Source organism: Procambarus clarkii, chromosome 33 (genome assembly GCF_040958095.1).
Source record: "Procambarus clarkii isolate CNS0578487 chromosome 33, FALCON_Pclarkii_2.0, whole genome shotgun sequence".
NCBI lineage: Eukaryota > Metazoa > Arthropoda > Malacostraca > Decapoda > Cambaridae > Procambarus > Procambarus clarkii.
Window position 1 is genome coordinate 14,650,580 of NC_091182.1, and position 22,629 is coordinate 14,673,208.

A 22,629-nucleotide genomic window follows, 5' to 3' on the forward strand; every position below is an offset into this window, starting at 1 on the left:
TTCGGTTTTACTTAAAAAATATTTGTCTGGTAAAAGTTTTATATAATGCTCCCATTTCTGTCTTTCTTCTGACTAATAAATAATTTAAGTTATCAAGATGTTTTCAACCATATATTTTCGGCGTTCGACTATTCCAACATGGGCGACCATTTTGGAAACGCGATACTTGGGTTGATCTAACTGTTACTTGGGTTGACTCAACTGACACTTTGTCAGTTCCATTAATGTTCGGAGCACATCCACTATGGAAGAACTGTTTCCTTCAAAAAACATAATCGTGTAGCATTATGTATAAAGAAACAATTCCAAGTACATTCTTTGGTTGGAAAAACATGGGTATAAATACAAGTCGTAATTGTAAATGACCAGTTACAAACAAAAATAAGAAGTAGGAAAAATGGTATGTGGAACCATACAAAACATTGGAACCCTTAGTTGATAAGAGGGTAAACAACCGCCGCCATTTTAGCAGCACCACCCGGGGATGTCCAGCACGAGCATTAAGGGAAAACCTGGACACAAACTGCACTTATCATAAAAAAGAAGCACCACCATTGACCGCCAAGTGCTCACATCAAGTCTAACTCTAAGAAACAACACTCAAGCCTTGACGCTTCTCCCAACATCCGGGGGAGAAAACCTTCATCAAACTGCACCTGTCATAAAGAAGATGAAGACTCACCAGTGTCCACAGTGTCCGAAGGTATTCACCTGTCCTTCACGTGTGAAGCGTCACATATTAGTGCATTCAGGAGATAAACCTCACGAGTGTCCAGAGTGTGGTAAGAGATTCAGTGAGCGTGAACATGTGAAGACTCACATGTTAGTGCATTCAGGAGATAAACCTCACGAGTGTCCAGAATGTGGGAAGAGATTCAGTCGGCGTGAACATATGAAGACTCACAGGATGGTGCATGCGGATGAGAGACCTTTTCAATGTGCCGAGTGTGGCAAAAAATTTAGAGAACGTGGAACTATAATACAGCACATGTTAGTGCATTCAGGTGACAAACCTCACGAGTGTCCAGAGTGTGGGAAGAAATTCAGTCAGCTTGGAAATATGAAGACTCACATGTTAGTGCATTCAGGTGAGAAACCTCATGAATGTCCTGAGTGTGGGAAGAGATTCAGTCTTCTTGGACACATGAAGAGGCACAAGATGATACATGCAGTGCATTCAGGTGACAAGCCTCACGAGTGTCCAGAGTGTGGGAAGAGATTCAGTCAGCTTGGAAATGTGAAGTCTCACATGTTAGTGCATTCAAGGGACAAACCGCATGAGTGTCCAGAGTGTGGGATGAGATTCAGTCGTCGTGGAAGTATGAAGACTCACAGGATGGTGCATACGGAAGAGAGACCTTTTCAATGTGCCGAGTGTGGCAAAAAATTTAGAGAACGTAAAACTATAATAAGGCACATGTTAGTGCATTCAGGTGACAAACCGCATGAGTGTCTGGAATGTGGGAAGAGATTCAGTCGTCTTGGAAGTATGATGTCTCACATGTTAGTGCATTCAGGTGACAAACCTCATGAATGTCCTGAGTGTGGGAAGAGATTCAGTCGTCTTGGACGCATGAAGAGGCACAAGATGATACATGCAGATAATAGGCTAAACACTTCGAGTGTGGAAGGTAATTAAGAGAATGTTGAAAGATAATGAGGCACATAATGGTATATTAACTTACCTTTAACCTAACAGTATGCTATCACAATGTTAGTTGGATGTTCTTCAGAGGTAATTATATTTTGTTTGTAAAAAAAACACTTCTCCATGAAAGGTAAAAATCTGAAGTTATTTTATTACATGGTTCTTTTATGAAAGTTAGATGACCAAGCAAGAACTACAGAAGCTGTCACTAGGAAAACTTAAAATTGCTTATAAGTATAGAAATATCTCTTTAGTTTAGCAAAGATAAAACAAAGCTTTAAATGTTTTTCTTCATATTTATGTTAGTAATAATGTGCTTTGTTTTTGCTTCCTGTGGAAATTTATTTAAAATTTATTATACTCTGTAGCTAAATTACGGACATTTTTGTTGTAATATTATTTAGCACTGGAGTTGGTGAAGAAGACAGTCTGAGACGTACTTAAGAAGAGATCATTTGATTGGTAGGGAAATGTATGTTAATCAAGGATTTTTCTGATCAAATTTATTTGTAAACTGATGTCCATTTTTTTGGCCTATTTATGAGTTCATCTCTTGTTTATAAATATTTCACCGAAGAGTTTATTGAAGGCAGACTGGTATTTATAACTGTCAGTCAAGTTACTATAAAATTTAAATTTATATTAATCTAGAAATTTATATCACTCTAAATTTATCAGAAATTTATATTACTCTTGCATAACTTTATCAGTTATGCTGTAATTGTCTGGGAATAATATTTTACCCAATTTACCTGAGGGTAAATATAGCTGATGAGAACAGGAAGCCAGCAGCTTGTTTCAGGCCCCCATCCGTCCCCCCATTTGCCTTGATCTTTTCCAGCTATATTTTGAAATTCAGCACAGTTTTGGCAGTTATGGCTTCGGCGTGTGGGCAGTTCCATCAATCAATAACCATGTGGGTGAAAAAGCCTGGTTCAAAGTTATATTACCCAGATTGGCAATTATATTTGCCTGACTGGCATAATCCTCTCTGACAACTATATTATCCAAACTGGCAATTATATTAAGATGATTGTGAATTACAATAAGCCTGACTGGCAATTATATTAGCATGACTGTCAATTTATATCAAAGGGATATTTATTTATGTAGTGGTGCTCGTGGATTCCATTACATCTATCAATGAAAAGTTTCAGATTAGGATTAGCATTTAGGAACAAGGTTTTGGACATATAAATAGCACAAGAGAATGTGTAGAGCGAGTGTATATTTAGCATGTTCTGGGATTTAAAGAGAGAGATGCTGTTTGTTGTTTGTTGTTTGAAGACAGTTTTATACTTCTGATAGCAGAGTTTTGTTTGATGATGATGGGCTTGAAGTAATTTGCAGTGGATGAATGAACCCCATGCACAGATACCATATGTTCAGATACCATCCCTAATTTACAAGAAAGCGTCTAGATTTTTAGCTCCAGCCATTGCATTGCTCTACAACAAATCATTTGGACTACAAACCTTTCCTGATATTCTAAAAAAAAAAACAATAGTAACCTTAGTCCATAAAAGTGGCAATCTCACTGAAGTCAACAATTATAGACATATATCAATTCTGCCAGTTTTTGTCTAAAATATTTTAAAGACTTAATCTACAAACAGCCTTACTCCTATTTAGCAAAACAAAATATACTTAGTTCTTGCCATGATGGCTTCAGGCCCAAAAAAGGACCACTCATGCACCGATTAGTATGATTAACTTAATATATGCACCTCTTGAAAGAAATAGGTACCTTGTTTATTTATTTGTTGGCCTATATAAGACTTTTTGATACTGTTAACACATTATCCTTCTTAAATTACAACATTACGGAGTAAGAGGTCACTCACTCCAATACCTACAATCTTGTCTCATTGACAGGCAAGTATGTCTCTGTGAATGATTCCAATTCTCCCACTCTACCCATTAACACTGGTGTTCCACCGGGCAGTATTCTTCGCCCTCTCGTCTTTCTCATCTCTACCTCCCTTTCCAGCCCATAGCCATTGTGATGGGCTTGGTTGGTGAATGTAACCTTACCTTGAGGTGTTTTCGGGTCATAGCGCCCCCGCGGCCCGGTCGTCGACCAGGCCTCCTCGTAGCTGGACTGGTCAACCAGGCTGTTGGACGCGGCTGCTCGCAGCTTGAAGCATGAGTCACAGCTTGGTTGATCAGGTATCCTTTGGATATGTTTATCGAGTTCTCTCTTGAACACTGTGAGGGGTCGGCCAGTTATGCCCCTCATGTGTAGTGGAAGCATGTTGAACAGTCTCGGGCCTCTGATGTTGATAGAGTTCTCTCTCAGACTACCTGTTGCACCTCTGCTTTTCAATGGGTAAATTCTGCACATCCTGCCATGCCTTCTGGTCTCATGTGATGTTATTTCTGTGTGCAGATTTGGGACCAGCCCCTCTACTATTTTCCATGTGTAAATTATTATGTATTTCTCCTGCCTGCGCTCAAGATAATACAGATTTAGGCTCTTTAGTCGGTCCCAATAGTTTGTTTTTTATGTTTGTGTTTTTTTGTATGTTTATGTTTTTTATTTTTTATGTCTATTTATTTTTTAATAGTTTATGTTTAGATGTTTTACTGAGTGGATTCTAGCAGTAAAGGTTCTCTGCACACTCTCCAGGTCAGCAATTTCTCCAGCTTTGAAAGGGGCTGTCATTGTGCAGCAGTATTTCATACTAGAGAGTAGTAGCATCTTGAAAAGTATCATCATTTGTATAGCATCTCTAGTGTGAAATGTTCTTGTTATCCAACCTGTCATTTTTCTAGCAGTTGTGACGGTTGCTTTATTGTGTTCTTTATATGTAAGTTCATCCGACATGAGTATACCCAAATCCTTTACATTGCCTTTTCATTCTATGTTATGATTTGACTGCATTTTGTGCGTGGTTTCCATTTTTATATATTTTTTTCCTGTAGCATATGAGCTGGAACTTATCTTCGTTAAACACCATATTATTTTCTGTATCCCAAAGAAAAACCTGATTTACATCTGATTGGAGGTTTGCCGTGTCCTCCGTGTCAGCGGACGGTGTTGGCTACTCTGTTGTTTTTCCTGATCGCACTTATGTGTGTCGCTTGCCTCCGGAGACTAGCATCTTTACAGCGGAACTTTATGCTATTCTCTATGCTCTTCGTCTCCTGCTTTCTCGTTGTCAGTCTTCCTTTGTAGTTGTTGTTGACTCTCGTAGTGCCCTCATGGCTCTCGGGTTCTTTAATGCGGTTCATCCAGTAGTTGTCGAGATCCAGCATTGGCTGTTTCTTGTTCACTGTAAATTTAAGTGGGTTGAGTTTTGTTGGGTTCCCAGCCATATTGGTGTGTCTTTAAATGAGCGTGCGGATGCTGCCGCCAAGGAAGCTGTCCGCTCTTGTCCCATCTCTCGTAAAGGCATTCCGTATTCCGACTTTTACCCGGTTATCCATTCCTCAGTCCTTACCCGTTGGCAGGCTTCTTGGTTGTCTGTTACTGGTAACAAGCTACGTACTCTTAAATGTTGTGTTTCCTCATGGCCGTCCTCCTTCCACCGTAACCGGCGGTGGGAAACAGCTCTGGCGAGGTTGCGTATTGGCCATACTCGCTTAACCCATGGTCACTTGATGTAGCGCCACCCTGCTCCTTATTGTCCTAGTTGCATTGTCCCTCTTACGGTCGTGCATGTCCTTCTTGAATGTCCTGACTTCTAGGACGAGCGTGTGTCTTGCTTTCCGACCGCCCCTCGCGGTCACCTGTCCCTCGATAGAATTCTTGGTGACTCGGATACTTTTGATATCGTTCGCCTTATGCGTTTTTGTTCTCGTATTGGCATCCTTGGTGATATTTAGCGCCCTCTGATTATTTTGCGTATTTGATGGTGCTACATAGCCTTCCCGGTTTGGTGCCTTCTTTTGATAATTACTTACTTAGTGTATGTGGGTTGGGGTTGGAGTAGATGAGGGTAGTATCATCAGCAAACAAAATAGGTTTCAGAATGTTAGAGACATTAGGCAGATCATTAATGTATATAAGAAATAGAAGAGGTCCCAAGATGCTGCCCTGTGGCACTCCAATGGTTATTGGTAGAATGGGAGAGATTATATTATTGATGGCTACACATTGGTGTCTATCACTAAGATAGGATTGGATATAGTCTAGTGCATGGCCTCGGATTCCATAATGATGGAGTTTACATAAGAGGTAATCGTGATTAACAGTATCAAAGGCCTTTCTCGGGTCAATGAAGAGTCCAATTGGAAACTCATTTTTGTCAAGGGCTGAGTAAATTATATCAAGGAGACTAATAATTGCATCGTTGGTACTCTTTTGAGAGCGGAAGCCAAACTGACAGGGGCTAAGAATGTCAAATTTTACGAGATAGGAGTAGAGCTGTTTGTAGATAATTTTTTCAAATGTTTTTGATAGTATGGGTAGGTTCGATATTGGTCTATAGTTGTTTATGTCTGACGGATTACCTCCTTTATGAACTGGCGTTACTCTTGCTTTTTTAAGGATATCAGGGAAGGTATGACACTCAAGGGATTTGTTGAACAGCAGAGCTATAGGTGGCGCAAGGGCATGGGAGGCACTCTTGTATACAATGGATGGGATTTCACTGATGTTCCCAGCTTTGGTTTTTAGTGAGTGTATGATGGACACAACATCTGACGGGCTGACTGGTGAGAGGAGAAGAGAGTTTGGATAGCTGCCTGAGAGATATGTGTTGATATGTGTCTGAGTCTGTTGGATTTTACTTGCAAGGTTAGCACCAATCGATGAAAAGAAGCTATTAAATTCATTCGCCATTTCTAAGTCAGATGACAGTGTAAGGCCATCCTTAGAGAGTGTTATCTGGTTGTGGGAGTGTTGTTTAGTTCCCATGTTGTTAGAGATGGTATTCCATGTGCTTTTCATGTTGCCTTTTGCTTCTTTGAATCTAGTCTCATAATATGAAAGTTTTGCTTTTCTTATGATACTGGTAAGCACTGATGAGTACCTTTTAACTACTTCCATTGAAACTAGGCCACTCGTAAATTTCTTTTCGTATTCATGTTTTTTGTTGATTGATTTAATTATGCCACTTGTGAGCCACGGGTTATTTTTTCTTTTATCAGTTACTTGTTTGGTAAGGAGGGGACAGTGAGTGTTGTAGAGGCTTAGAGTTTTGGAGAGAAAGAGGTTAGTTGATGAGTTTATATCCTGTGAATTATTAAATTCAGATTCCCAATTAATATTGTGAAGTGCATTAGAGAGATTGCCTAAAGCTGATTCACTATGTAGCCAGAATGAAAGTTTTTTGGTTTCTAGTGGTGATGTGTCAATGTTTGCTATGAGGAAAGTAGGATAGTGGTCAGTTGTTCTGTCATAAATTATCCCAGATGTAAGGGGAGCTGTTATATTAGTCCATAGGTGATCCAGGGTAGTGGCAGATGTTTGAGTGACTCGGGTGGGCTTGGTGATTGTGGGGATTAGCATACAGGAGTGCATGCTGTTACGGAAATAGTCAACTTGAGGGTTGTTTTGAAGACCCAGGTCAATATTGAAATCACCTCCCAGAATGATGTGATTTTTGTTGAGATTGTTATTTATGATAAGATTCCTTACATTGTCAGAGAATAAAGCTATGTTGGTATTAGGAAATCTATAGATGGCACCGATTATCAGGGAGGATTTAAGGGATTTACTGGAGAACTTGGCAAAGGTATATTCACAATAGTCGTCTCTATCACTAATGACACTATTGCAAATGAAGGTATCTTTGTAATATATTGCTGTACCGCCACCTTTTTTATTAGGCCTGCAGTTATGAAAGGCTTTATAACCAGCTAAATTGTAGAGTTGGGTATTGTCATTACTTAGCCAAGTTTCTGTTAAAATGATGAAAGATAATTTAGTACCTAGTGCTGTAAGTAGTGCATTTATATCATCAAAATGTTTACCAAGTGACCTAACATTTTGGTTGTAAACTGATAAGCAGGTGCTATTTAGGAGTTTGTTTTTTGCAAGATTTGCTGTGTAATACCTGCAGTAATGATGATCAATGTGCTGATTTGTGTGGATATGGGACAGAAGATTTCGATCAGGATCAATATCAGTAAGCATATAGATAAGATAATGTCACGATACAATAAGATAAGCAATTACAGGAACAGATGAAAACTAAATCTGCTGTAAAATAGAAAGTAATTATAGCAAAACACAACAATATAATAATATAACAATACAATAAGAGCTTACAAAGTATTGAGTCTGCTAAAATTAGAGAATAATTATGGCAAAACACAACAATAAATGCAAGTAAACAAAAGAATTGAAACAATTAGAGGTAGAATAAAGGTCACTAGATAGCCATGGAGGATACACAAGTTTGGTGGAGAGAACAAAAAGTCAGTAGAGACTGTCAAGATGAATATATAAAAAAAAAATTGACAAATGATAATTGTAAAGTAAAATAATCTAAAGATAATAAATTTTATTTAGCTTAGTTATAACCTATAATTAGTATGAACTTAATTAAAAGAACAAAATGAGATCAATAATTGATTTCAATAAATGACATAGATCAATACAATTAAATTTAAAATTTAAATGGAATAGGGTAAGATTAGATTTAAGAGTAAAATTTTACAATGAAACTGAGGTAGATGCTTGCATAAGTGCATGGAGACTTGATGGATTATTTAGGAAATTATATGAATGAGAGAACATTAGGTAAATGGTAAGGCAGAGACAGTACCTTAGACAAAGTTAGATTAAGTTAGGTTAGGCTCAGGCACTGAAAGAGTTATTTTAAGTACTGGCATTGGTCGGGTTCAGGTTTTCAGATATACCACAATCACTAAAGAAGGCCAGTAGTTGTTGGTCACATTTTATTTCATATTTTTTTCCTGTACTTTCCTTCTTCGCAATAATCGTTCCATTCCTAGTGTAGCACTGCTTGATAAGACCAGGGTTTTGTTTGCGAATTTGACGCAGCCTGAAGAGGAGGGATCCATGCTGCTTTGTAGGACACTCATTTATATAGAGGTTGGTTTTATGCTTAGCAGCTGATTGTATGAGGTCAAACTTCGCAAAGGGATTTGCAAGTTTGATGAACATTCTCCTACTGCTACGGGGACTGTTTTAATCTATCCTGATAGCTGATTTGATTTCAACACTGACTCTGATCTTTGAATTAATTTGGGTGTGGGCTATATTACAACAATTCTCACCTTGTTGTTCATCAGGTAGATCAGTAGAGCTAATGCACTAATCTATCCCTATCTCAACTATGGTATCTGTGCATGGGGTTCAACCACTGCAAACCACCTCAAGTCCATCATCACCCAGCAAAAATCTGCTATCAGAATAATATCAAATTCTGCTTTCAGACAACACACAGCCCCCTTGTTTAACTCCCTAAACATGCTAAACATAATCTCACTCCACAAATTCTCTTGTGTCAACTACATTTACAAAACCCTGTTCTTAAATGCAAATCCTTGTCTGAAACTCTTCCTGGACAGATGTAATAGGACCCATTATCACCACACCAGAAATAAATATCTCTTCGATATCCCCAGAGTTAAACTTAATCTGTGTAAACACTCTATGCAAATAAAGGGACTCAGTTTATGGAACTTACTCCCTACTGAATTGAAAAGCTGTCCAACTTTTACATCATTCAAAATCAATACTAAAAAGTACCTAATTTCATCTTCATAGTTTTTCACTTTTTGCCTTAAAATTGCACTGTATCTATTGCTACCCAATCTCCCAACCTTTATGTTCCCAATTTGAACATCTTTACCATTGTGATCATTGCTGTTTTCTTATATGTGCTGCCAATCTGTTGTATGGTGTTTATAAATCTTGTTTATCTGTATCTTTTGCTACCCAGTCTCCCAATCTTTATGTACCCATTCTGAACATCTTTACCATTGTGATCATTGCTGTCTTATATGTGCTGTCAATCTGCTGTATGGTGTCTATTAATCTTGTTTAAATTACTAATCAAGCTGTCAATGTAATCAATCAGAGCTTTAATATAACAATGTGCTTTAATATACTTACTTATCTCCCTCATCTCATTTTTCTCTTGTAATGTATCCTTATCAATTCTGATTGAAATTACCTACTTAAAATTATCTGCTAGATTAAGGACCTGCCCGAAACGCTGCGCGTACTAGTGGCTTTACAAGAATGTAAATACTGTACTACCCAATGTATTCTCACAAACCCAATGTACCTTCTTGTATATATAAATAAATAAATAAAATAAATAAATAAATAAATAAATAATTATCAGGGAGTCATAAAGTTGTTGTTGCTCTTGGTCATCTTCGGAAGCCGCCTGGTGAATCTGAAGGAGATTGATCTGTTTTTCCAGCTTTTGAAGGAGGTCACTTTGAGCTGAGAGGGTTTCCTCGGCCTGAATCATATGTATTTGATCCATTGCATCATTTGCAACAGTTTGTAAGTTGAGAAATTATTTCCTCCTCCATGGAGTGGTTCTATCTCTGCTGAATTTAGTATTGTCAGGGATAATGCCAGTATCTAGGCTTTGTCCCCAAAGAATGTGAAGGGCCTGCGATAGTTTTTTTTACAGTCCTTGATGAATATGGAGTTCCAAGAATCGGGACCTGGTGTAGAGAGCATAGGCATACTGTCCATGGCTTCTTCAAAATCCAGTGGGGATAGGGTGACATCTGATACATGATTTAATGTTGGTTTCATAGACATGAAAAACTCATTCGGGTTATCAATCTTTAGTTTATTTAGTGTATCGCTGAAAACAAAGAGTTGTACTGTTTCCTCAGTATTTCGCTCATTTCTTAGTTGTCATTTGTAAAAGTTCCATCTCCCTTTTGCAGAGGCCCTCCAGTATTTTCCACATGTATAATTTTTTTTTATCTCTCGTCTCCTTTCTAGTGAGTACATTTGGAGAGCTTTGAGACGATCCCAATAATTTAGGTGCTTTATCGTGTCTATGTATGCCATATATATGTTTTCTGTTTTCCCTTTATTTCAGCAATCTCTCCTGCTTTGAAGGGGGAAGTGAGTACTGAGCAGTAATCAAGACAGGACAGCACAAGTGATTTGAATAGTATAACCATTGTGATGGGATCTCTGGATTTTAAAGTTCTGTTGCTTGGAGTGGCCCACAGACCCACATATCTAGCACAGCCCTTTTGGTCCAGCACTTCAGTGGTCTCTGATTGTGATATGGCACCTCTAATCCTCATTGGTTCTATTCTGCATTTCCATCCATTTCTTTCGCTCCAATTTGTTGTTGTTGTTGTTCTGTGCAAATTTGTGACCTGGCCTTCAAGTATCTTCCATGTATATATTATTTGACACCTCTCGCATCTCCTTTCCAAAGAGTACATTTTGAAAGCTTAGATACGGTCCCAATAATTTAGATGTTTATCGTGTCTATGCGTGCTGTATATGTTCAATATATTCCCTTTAATTCAGAGATCTCTCCCGCTCTGAAAGTGGAAGTGAGTTTTGAGCAATACTCAAGATGGGACAGCACCAGTGATTGAAATAGTATTAGCATTGCTGTGGGGTCTCTGGAGTTGAACGTTCTCATAATCCATTCTATCATTTTCCTGGCAGCCACTATATTTGTTCAGTTATGTTCATTAAATGTTAGGTCGTCAGACCTCATAATTCCCAAATCTTTTATGTATTGCTTTCCTTTTTTTGAGTAGGTCCGGTTGTGTCTTGTACCCTGTGTTTTGTTGAAGTTACTCGTTTCCACCATACCTAAGTACTGTAACTGGAACTTATCCCCGTTAAACATCATGTAATTTTCAGTTGCCCAATCGAAGACTTTATTAATATTTGCCTGCAGTTTTTCAGTGTCTTTTATGGTAGAAATTTTCATTCTGATTTTTTTATCGTCTGCAAAGGATTATCTTGTGTACCGTACCTTGTGTTGGTTTCAGGACTTAGCATCCCCGCAGCCCGATCATCACCCTGGCCTCCACGTTGCTTGCTGGTCAACCAGGATGTTGGACGCTGCTGCTCGCAGCCTGACGTATGAGTCACAGCCTGGTTGAAAAGGTATCCTTTGGATATGATTATCAAGTTCTCTCTTGAACACTGTGAGGGGTCAGCCAGTTATACCTCTTTTGTGTAGTGGAAGCGTGTTGAACAGTCTCGGGCCTCTAATGTTGATAGTTCTCTCCCAGGGTACCTATTGCACCTCTGTTTTTCAACGAGGGATATTCTGCACATCCTGCCATGCCTCCTAGTCTCATGTGGTGTTATTTCTGTGTGCAGGTTTGGGACCAGCCCCTCTATTATTTTCCATGTGTAAATTATTGTGTATCTCTCCCACCTGCGCTGATGAGAATACAGATTTAGGCATTTTAGTCGGTCCCAATAGTTTAGATGTTTTACTGAGTGGATTCTAGCAGTAAAGATCTCTCTGCACACTCTCCAGGTCAGCAATTTCTCCAGCTTTGAAAGGGGCTGTCATTGTGCAGCAGTATTCTACTGTAGAGAGCACTAGCATCTTGAAGAGTATCATCATTGGTATAGCATTTCTAGTTTGAAAAGTTCTTGTTATTCAACCTGGCATTTTTCTTGCAGTTGGGATGGCTACTTTATTGTGTACAGTACTTTAAAGGTAAGGTCTTCCAACATGAGTACAGCCAAATCCTTTACATTGCTTTTTCGTTCTATGTTATGATTTGGCTGCATTTTGTATGTGGTTTCTGCTTATATAATTGAATATTTTCTGTAGCACAAGCGCTGGAACTTATCATCATTAAATTCCATATTTTTTTCTGTAGTTCATTGAAAGACCTGATTTACGTGTGATTGGAGGTTTGCTGTGTTCTCTATGTTGTTTACTCTCATAAAAAATCTTAGTGTCATGTGCAAAGGATGATACAGTGTTATAGATTGTGTCCTAGTCTATGTCTGATATGAAGAGAAAATGTACTGAAGCAAGCACAGTACCCTGGGAGACTGACCTGGGAGAGGGAGACAGTGTTAATGGTCCGGATTTTATTTTGTTGACTATTACTCATTGGGTTCTGTTAGTCAGGAAATTGTAGATCCATCTGCCTATTTTTCTGGTAATTCCTTTTGCACCCATTTTGTGTGCAATAGCACCATTGTCACATTTGTCGAAGGCTTTTGCGAAATCTTTGTAAATTACATCAGCATTTTGCTTGTCATCCATACCATCTAAGGCCATGTCATAGTGGTCCAGCAACTGTGATAGGCAAGAGCGCTCTGTTTTGAAACCATGTTGTTCAGGCTTATGGAGATGCTGTGATTCCATGTGTTTTGTGATCTTATTTCTTAGCACTCAAAGATTTTTTATGTTGAGTGATGTCAGTGCTATCGCTCTGTAATTTTTTTCCTCTGCCTTATTTCCTCCTTTATAGAATGGTGCTATATCTGCTGAATTTAGTAGGTCAGGGATAATGCCAGTATCTAAGCTTTGCCTCCAAAGAATGTGAAGGGCCTGCAACAGTGTTTTTTTTACAGTTCTTGATGAATATGGAGTTCCAAGAATCAGGGCCTGGTGCAAAGTGCATAGGCATACTGTCTATGGCTTCTTCAAAATCCAGTGGGGATAGGGTGACATAAGATATATGATTTGATGTTGGCATCACATCCATGAAAAATTTATTTGGGTTATCAATCTTTAGTGTGTGTAGTGGCTCATTTCAAACAGAGTCATACTGATTCTTCAGTATTTCGCTCATTTCTTTGTTGTCATCTGAGAAAGTGCTATCTCTGTCGCAAGGGCCTGATACTAGATGTCGTTTTTGATGACACGACATAATAGGATACAAGATGACACGAAGCTGTTACTAGTATTTTTGTCTATATCCGAGATTGGAATGAGAAATAGCAGCGGTGCAAGGACTGTGCCCTGGGGGGTACAGAACTTTTCACTGCACTTGGTCTTGATCTTATTTGATCGACTATCGCACTCTGCATTCTGTTTGACAAAGTTGAAATTCCAACGCCCCACTTTACCCGTTATTCCCATTGATTTCATTATATGGGTTATCACTCCCATTTTATGCTCCATGGTCACATTTGTAGAATGCCTTTGCAAAGTCTGTGTACACAACATCTCGCCTGGCGTTCCGCGAGCGCTATGTCATGGGTTCGTATCCTGGCCGGGGAGGATTTACTAGGCGCAATTCCTTAACTGTAGCCTCTGTTTAACGCAACAGTAAAATGTGTACTTGGATGAAAAAACGATTCTTCGCGGCAGGGGATCGTATTCTAGGGACCATAGGATTAAGGACTTGCCTGAAACGCTACTCGTACTAGTGGCTGTACAAGAATGTAACTCTTGTATATATCTCAAAAAAAAAAAAAAAAAAATCTGCATTTGGCTTTTCTTCTCAAAAACTTTCAACTTTCATTATGTGTTAAGTTAGTGCAACTGGTCTATAATTTTTTGGCAAAGCTTTACTACCTTCCTTGTGCAGATGAGCTATATATGCTGATTTAGGTGCTGCTGGTATCTCCCCTGTATCCAGGCTCTTTTTTCCATATTATACTGAGTACTCATGCTACTGGTACTTTATATTTCTTTATGAATATTGAATTCCACGAGTCTGAACCTGGGGCTGAGTGCACGGGCATGTTGTCAATTTCTCTTTCAAAATCTTTCAAGTTCATGTTAATACCAGTTATATTATCTGCAGCTTGTATGTCATTCATAAAGATGCTGTCTAGATCTTCAACTTTCATGTTGTTAATTCAGGTGCTAAACAGTCTCATACTGGCTTCTTAGAATTTCACTAATTTCTTTGTTGTCCTATGTGTATGTTCCTTCAGTTATAAGTAAAGGTCCGATACTGGTGGAGATTTTTTATTTTGATTTTGCATATGTGAAAAAATATTTAGGATTTTTTTTTATCTCTTGTATAGCTTTCCGTTTCAATTCCATTTCCTCACTCATATGATCACTTCAACGTCTGCTCTATTCATAGAATTATTTCTTTGATCTCCCCGTTTAGATTTATTTTTCTTTTTAAAGACAGTCGTGTCTGTTTAAGCATTTCCGTTAATTTTTCCTTTGTGCAGTCGTCTGCGTTCTTCTTTTAGAGTGGTCCTCTTTCTGACCCTCCTCACAGGCATGTGCTTCAAGCAGATCTAGTATACTTCAGCTGTCAGTTGAGCTATTTACTGTAATTACCGAAGTGTAATTATGTAAGTGTAGTTACAGGATGAGAGCTACGCTTATGGTGTCCTGTATTCCCAGCACTCTTTATCATATAATGCTTTGAAGATACTGACGGTTTTGGCCTCTACCACCTTCTCACTTAACTTGTTCCAACCGTCTACCACTCTGTTTGCGAAAGTGAGTTTTCTTATATTTCTTCGGCATCTTTGTTTAGTTAGTTTAAATCTATGACCTCTTGTCCTTGAAGTTCCAGCTCTCAGGAAATCTTCCCTATCGATTTTATCAATTCCTGTTACTATTTTGTACGTAGTGATCATATCACCTCTTTTTCTTCTGTCTTCAAGTTTTGGCATATTTAATGCCTCTAACCTCTCCTCGTAGCTCTTGCCCTTTAGTTCTGGGAGCCACTTAGTAGCATGTCTTTGCACCTTTTCCAGTTTATTAATGTGCTTCTTACGGTATGGGCATCACACAACCGCTGCATACTCTAGCTTTCGCCTAACAAAAGTTGTGAACAATTTCTTTAGAATTTTGCCATCCATGTATTTAAAAGCAATTCTGAAGTTAAAAAAGTGTGGCATAGGCTCCTCGCACAACGTTCTTTTATGTGGTTCTAAGGTGATAGTTTTCTATTTAAAACCACCCCTAGATTTCTTTCTTTATCAGAATTCTTTAAAGATTTCTCACATAATTTATAAGTTGTGTGGGGTCTATGTTCTCCTATTCCACATTCCATAACACGGCATTTGTTCACATTAAATTCCATTTGCCAAGTGGTGCTACATATACTTATTTTGTCCAGGTCTTCTTGAAGGGCATGAAAATCATCTAAGTTTTTTATCCTTCCTATTATCTTAGCATCATCAGCAAACATGTTCATATAATTCTGTATACCAACTGATAGATAATTTATGTAGACAATGAACATCACTGGTGCAAGAACTGAACCCTGTTGTACTCCACTTGTGACATTTCTCCAGTCCGATACATTCCCTCTGATTACTGCCCTCAGTTTTCTATCAGCCAGAAAATCTTTCATCCATGTTAGAAGTTTACCTATCACCCCTCCAATATTTTCCAGTTTCCAGAACAACCTCTTATGTGGAACTCTGTCAAAAGCCATTTATAGGTCCAGATAGATGTCAACCCAACCATCTCTTTCCTGTAAAATCTCTGTTGCTCGATCATAGAAACTGAATAAATTCGATACACAGGATCTTCCAGATCGAAAACCATACTGTCTGTCTGATATTATATTATTTCTCTCCAAGTGTTCTACCCATTTAGATTTTGTTATTTTTCCAATATTTTCACTGTTAAACTTGTCAATGATTCAGGTCTATAATTGAGGGGGAGGGGTGGGGGGGTCTTCCCTGCTGCCACTTTTGTAGATTGGAACTATGTTCTTCATCTGTAGACACCTCTATATGCTCTATGTTGTTCTCTGGAATTCTTATTGTGTCTAGTTCTCTGAAGATCTCATTTTGTATAACACACTTTGGAACTTTTTGTTTAATATTTCACACATTTCCTTTTCATTTTTCATGTATCTGTCCCCCATTTTCAACCTCTGAATATATATCCTTTACCTGCAGCTTGCTTTTAAGGAATTTATAGAAAAGGCCTGGATCTGATTTACATTTGTTTGCTATACCGTTCTCAAAGTTCCTCTCTGCCTCTCTCCTTACTGACGTGTAGTTGTTTCTTGCATCTTTGTATCGCTGGTATGTTTGGGGGTTTGGCCTCTTCCTATAATGATTCCATGCGTGTGTCTTTTGATCTCTGGCTCTCTCGCAATTTCTGTTGAACCAACCCTGTTTCCTAGTCTGCATGTCTGTTTTGGTATGAATGTTTGTGTGCCTTCATCATATATTGTGCAAAATTTGGCATACATCTCATTTACTTCCTTGCCTAGCAACAAGTCTGTTCAATTATACCCAAGAAAAAAATTCTAAGTTCCCCATAGCGTCCTCTCTTGAAATCGAGTTTAATAAGTGTTTCACTCTACCCATATTCTACTAGATTTTATCGCATAGTGTATTTAATGTCGAAGAGGACGTGATCACTCTTTCCCAAGGGAAGAAGGTACTGGATGTCAAATATCTCTTCTTCTTTCCTGGTGAATACTAGATCCAGTACTGACAGAACATCCCCTTCCCTCATTCTTGTGGCCTGCTTGGCGTGTTGATACATGAATGTTTCCAAGATGAGGTTTACAAATCTGCTTGTCCAAATGTCCTCTGTTCTTGCCTCGTAGGCCTCCCAGTCTATTGCCTTAAAGTTGAAGTCCCCCAGTACCAACAATCAGGATTTATCTTTGTCAGCTCTTACCATAATCTCTCTCATGACCATTATGAGGCCCTCTTTTTTGTCATCTAGTTCTTCCTTTGTCCATGTGTTGCTTGCTGGTGGGCTGTAGACATTTAAAATTATCAGCTTATCTTGATTCCAGAGCTGCAATGTCATTATGTCAATATCTTGAGGATTTTCAAATACTAACTCTCTTACCTCCAGGTGTTCGTTCACCAGCACAGCCACTCCTTCCCCCTTCCTAGTTTTCCTGTCACGTCTCCAAACTGAGTAGTCCCTTGGGAATACAACCTCATTTAAAATATTTTCTTCAAGTTTTGTCTCTGTTAATGTGATAATACCTGTGACTTTGAGCTGAATTATAGCCTTGAACTCCAATATATTTTATCTCACTCCATCTATATTGGTATATACTATTTTCAGGAATATGTTTCCTTTCCCTTTGTTCTTTACACCCCCTTCCTTTAATGATTTTGTTGTTTTGTCTTTATGTACCATTTCACAAGCTTTACAGACCCTGAAACTTTGTAGAAAAAAGAATTCCTTTCTTCTTCATTTCTATCCCCATTCAGACATTTCGCTTCAATAAGGTTCACTTTCAGCTTTTCTCTGTCCTCTTTTGAGAAGTCTTGTCTTATTGACCAAAGTTTGCCATCCTCGTCACATTGCAATTTTCAGGTATTCCGAAGCACTTCTGGCATATACTTCACTCCATTAAATTTCACCCTTAACCCTTAAATGGCACATGGCTATATACCATTTGAAACCCACAGGCGCATAAAAAAAAAAAAAAAAATCTTCCAAACCTGTTAATTTGTGTTCACTGATCATGGGAAAAATAATAACAAAATCGTGAGTGGCATATATTGCCGCTATAGGGCGGGGAAGTCTGGCAAAAAAACAGGCGCTGACTCAGCGTGCGTCCCAGCGGTCTGTTGATTGCCAGCTGTCAGGCCGGAGTTGCCACAAAGAGATAATTACCTAATTATTTCAATGTCTCTGATTTATTTTTCGTAGTTTTTTTTGCTGTAATATTATTCAATAGTGTGTAGTGTGATATATTTCTATAATAAAATGAGTGAATCATCGCTGTACTCAAAAATATGGTGTGCATATTGTTGATTCAATTATGTTCATCAAACAGTGAACAAATACTTTGTCGGTTATTACACTATATACACAGGTTATATATAAGTATCTGCATGTTTTGTTCACCATAACGAACCACTAAGTTGCTATTATAAGTCAAAAAGTAACGAGGAGTGACCACCGTGTACCAGCCAGCCACTCCCGCCCTCCCTCCAGTCATCTGACTCGCCCACATTCTCCTTCCACAATACTGTTTTTGCTTTTATTCACTATATACAGATGCTATATATAAGTATCTACATTCGTGTTCACCATAACGAACCACTTCGTTGGTATGCTGAGTGGCAGTGGCAGTGGCAGCCAGTGGCGGGCTGCCACTGACCGACTGGCCACTGGCCTGCCACTGCAGTGGCAGCCAGTGGCAGCCCGCCACTGGCTGCCACTCCCTCCCTCCCTCACCTCACCTGACTTGCCACCATTCTCCACCCACCATACTGTTTTTGCTATTATATACAGACGTTATATATAAGTATTTACATGTTTTGTTCACCATAACTGTACATTTAAGCTTGTATATTGAGTAAAGGCACAAAGACGTAGGACCTCACACAGTCAGCTGGCTGCCGCCCTCAAGGCCAGACGTACTAATATTTCTCCTCCAGCAATACTGTTTGTGGTGTTATTACGCTATATATACACATTATATATAAATATCTACCTGTTTTATTCACCATACTTGTACAAGTAAACTGGTATGGTGCCCAAAGACCATCGTGGTAACCAGCAAACAACTTGATAAATAGTGCAGACGACGCCACCACCCTCACCAAAATGGCGGCTCCCAACCTCCTACTCCTGCTGTTTATACCCTCTATACATCCGTTATATATAAGTATCTACATTTGTGTTCACCATAGCGAACCACTAAGCTGGTATGGTGAGTGCAGTCAATAAAAGGTGGCCACACACAGTCAGAAGACATCGCCACCACCCTCCCTCCCACAGCATTACTACTCCCTCCATGGCGCACAGCGCTAAATATCACCACAATCCTGCTATTATCAGAACCCTGGTCAGTTTTATCACAATCAGGGGTCTTCTGTAATAATATCATCGCTACATAATAGCATGAATAAGTATATTATGGCATTTTTAGGCGATGCTGTGGTCACACCCTGAACAGCAGTGCTATGAGCTCATGCTGCGTGCGTCAGGCTTGGTAGCTCACTCAATATTGAGGCCCCTAACACCCGGGAATTTGGCCCACGATTTTTAAAAAAAATGGCATCTGTTTACAAGAGCCCTGATGAAGGTATGGTGAACCCTGTGTATCCACGGGCCATTAAATCTTGCGTAGTACTCCAAAGGATCACATGATGCGATGCGCAATTTACTACAAGTCGGTCAAAGCATCATATGATGCGATGCGCAATTGAAGGGTTAAGGGGGGGTTCTTGTCTTTCTTATATTTTCCTATCCTCCTAAAATCACTCAGACTATATATAGTCCCTGTGTGGGCGTTTTGTCGCGTAGGATGGTCTCCCAATGAATGTTTCCAAGGCCTATATTTATTACTTCCCAGTCGATCCTCTTATTGTTGAAATTGAATTGATTGAATAACCCTTCTCACTTGTTGGTTCTCTTGGACTTGCTGCTGTTATTAATGTTAGTTTGCACTTCAATGAGCTTATAGTCTGATTGTGTAGAATCTGAGATTGTAATGTGTCTGATTAGTCAGGTGAGTAATGGTTGTGGTGTCAGTGTAGCCAAAAGTTTTGCTGTGTTTTAAATTATTTTTAATTAAAAACAGTCTGTTCAGGGTGTGCTAGAGGTCAACCCGTTCTCGCAAATTCGTATAGTCAATATTGACTTATTAAATACATGCATAGGTGATATACTAAACATAATAGATACCCATAAAAAGCTTCATAGAAAACACCGACCTTACCTAACCTTGTTAGTATGTTAAGATAAGCATCTTATTGCTTCGTAATTACAATTATTACTTAACCTATACCTATGATAGGTTAAGTAACAATTGTAATTACGAAGCTATAAGATGCTTATCTTAACATACTAAGAAAGTTAGGTAAGGTCGGTGTTTTCTATTAAGCTTTTTAAGGGTATCTATTATGTTTAGTATGTCACCTATGCACTTATTTAATAAGTCAATATTGACTATACGAATTTGCGAGAACGGGTTGTAGAGGTACACCTTTCTTATCATTTGACTTTTACACTAGAATATGAGCTCATTTGGACATAGTCAAGATGAGTGTTTATTTTCCATAACTGTTGTTGTTGTCTACCTTGAATGGTACAAGCTGGTGAGTTGTGAAGTTCATGTACATTATTTGTTTATTAGACCCGAGACCAAATAAATCTTTTGGGTGTAATTTTATTCATTTGTTAAGAGCATATGCCCAAAGGGCCCAAAGCCCATACTTTGGGCACACTTTTCTGTAGTGTAAGTTTGCCTAGCGTGATAAATAACAGAGATCGTCATTATCCAGTTTCAGGGGATGGGCGGGGGTTTCAGGCCATCCTCCAAAGGTTTCACAACGTCAAGAAAACAGTCAGTTTAAAGTAGTCTCTCATACCCTACCTGAGGCTCCAAAACATAAAATGGGACAGTACGTCACTTTTTTCGAGCCGCTTTAATTTTCTAGTACATTTTTTGGCCTTGTGTGATGCATAAGAGCGAAAAGTGACGTTCTTTACTGGAGGACAGGTTGGGTATTTACTCAGAGTAGAGAGAATATTATAGAGAATCTATTTTCTGTTTTTACTTGACAGGTACACCACTTGAATATGGCGTTGCTTGTGTGGCTGTGGTGGCGAAGTGATCTAGCCACAGTGGTGCGACCCATCGTGGGGTTCCTGATTTACGTCCTGGATGATCCCAGACGCGCCTTAGCCGGACCTCAGCACACGCCTTAGCCCGGACACAAGTTAAAACCCCTCATTACGGCCTTTGTGGATTTGTTCATTAGATGTATCACGCTATTGTGATTTCTGTATCATAAGTGATGTCCTTTTCCTTAGGAATGTATTCCATGATTTGTACAGATAAATGTTTGATTGATAACAGTTGTGTACCTCAACATGTCTTGATAATAAACAATAAAAGTATATTTGTGTTTAAAAACTGATTATTGCTGTCAAGTTTCATAATTTCTGGAGTACAGTATCCACTCAATTTAACAGCCTATATGGGGCTGTACCCAGATCGTTATTTCCAGGGCTCCGATATTTCCAAAGTTGGTGAAGTGTCGGTAATATTTTGAGTAACATTCAGGTAAGATGTATTTTATATAACTAAAATGAAATAAAGTTCATTGCATAATTGCATTCCTAGTTAGTTCCTGTGTTAGGGCATATGTCACAGGTTACAATTAGTAATTCCTTCATATAAAAAGTTTGATAACACAAGTGGACAAGTGGATCACAAAACAAGTGAACCATATTAACCAAACACCTCCCTCACTGCTACTCTTCCTTCACCATTACTCTTCCCTCACTACCACCACCCTCCCTCTCACTGCTCCAGTCTTCCCCCTCCCCCGCGGTCCAGCTCGTTGCAGCCGTGAGGGGGCTTGGTGGGCGGCTATCGGAGTGTGATGCTTCTTTGGGCAGTCCCCCTGTCCTTTTGTAGCCTTGTGCTCCTGCTGCTGTCCTCACTAATTTTGCTGGACGCCTTTTCCTTTTGTTTCGTTTTTCTCCCCCCCCCCCCCCCCCCACCTCCCTCTTCTCCTTTCTTGTTGTCATTTCCTGCAGACCTTGTGCCTGTTTTGATCATTCTCTTGGCTTTCTTTTGTTTTGATGCTCGGGTGTTTGAGGAGGCATACCCTTGCACCCATAGAACTGTAGTACCCAATGTCTAGAGCGAGGGGAACCTTTTATTGTCAATCCCCCTTTCGTCACTGAGCCCGATCTCGAGGGACTGACGGTTCTTAAGGAGGCGTTTGTACGGCGTATACTCACGATGCACCCCTAAGGGGCCCTGGCTTGATCGGCGATACCTTCTTGTTGGGTGTCCTACCTCTAATGGTGGCTCCATGGTGGGTGTGGGGGCTCATTCGAGAATGAAAGTGTTTTTTTCATATCCATGTTGATGAATGTTCCTCTTGTACCCCCTCAGGCTCGTGGGGTGGGCGACCAAGCCCCGAGTCGGACTGTATTGGAAGACCGGGCTCTGTAGCCCCCGCTGCATTGGGCCCCGACCTTGCTCCTCCTTTGACCCTCCTGACTACTCCCTACGGATCCCCCTCCCTGCTCTGTAGTTGGGTCGAGCCACAAGCCCCCAGTGGTGATTACCTCGTCCCCTGGCAAGGCTCAATCTCTTGTTGTGACTACTGCGCCTTTTAACCCTTCCTCTCTCTGGGGGTTCTCAACGCCGTCTTCGACACGGCCGCCATCCGACCAGTATCAGAGCCGGAATAGTGGCAA

The 22,629-nt window shown here is 39.5% G+C and overlaps 1 protein-coding gene across 2 annotated transcripts; it reads left to right on the plus strand.

Moving 5' to 3' along the window:
* The first annotated feature begins 238 nt into the window (after positions 1 to 238).
* On the plus strand, positions 239 to 21,295 carry LOC138370691 (zinc finger protein 543-like). 2 transcript variants are annotated; one of them, XM_069335299.1, is made up of 3 exons: positions 239 to 1,631; positions 11,561 to 11,678; positions 20,977 to 21,287. In XM_069335299.1, exons 1-2 carry the CDS (start codon positions 671 to 673, stop codon positions 11,656 to 11,658), a joined length of 1,059 nt encoding a protein of 352 aa, XP_069191400.1. In that variant the 5' UTR covers positions 239 to 670; the 3' UTR covers positions 11,659 to 11,678; positions 20,977 to 21,287. The 2 variants fall into 2 exon arrangements, with proteins under 2 accessions (XP_069191400.1, XP_069191401.1); XM_069335300.1 differs by lacking the exon at positions 11,561 to 11,678 and having other exon boundaries at positions 20,977 to 21,295.
* Positions 21,296 to 22,629: the final 1,334 nt, after the last annotated feature.

Coding starts and splice junctions, on each gene's coding strand:
- LOC138370691 (XM_069335299.1), top strand. CDS start 671: ATGAAGACTCACCAGTGTCCACAGTGTCCGAAGGTATTCACCTGTCCT. Junction 1,632..11,560: donor AAACACTTCGAGTGTGGAAG/GTAATTAAGAGA, acceptor TGTTGGTTTCAG/GACTTAGCATCCCCGCAGCC.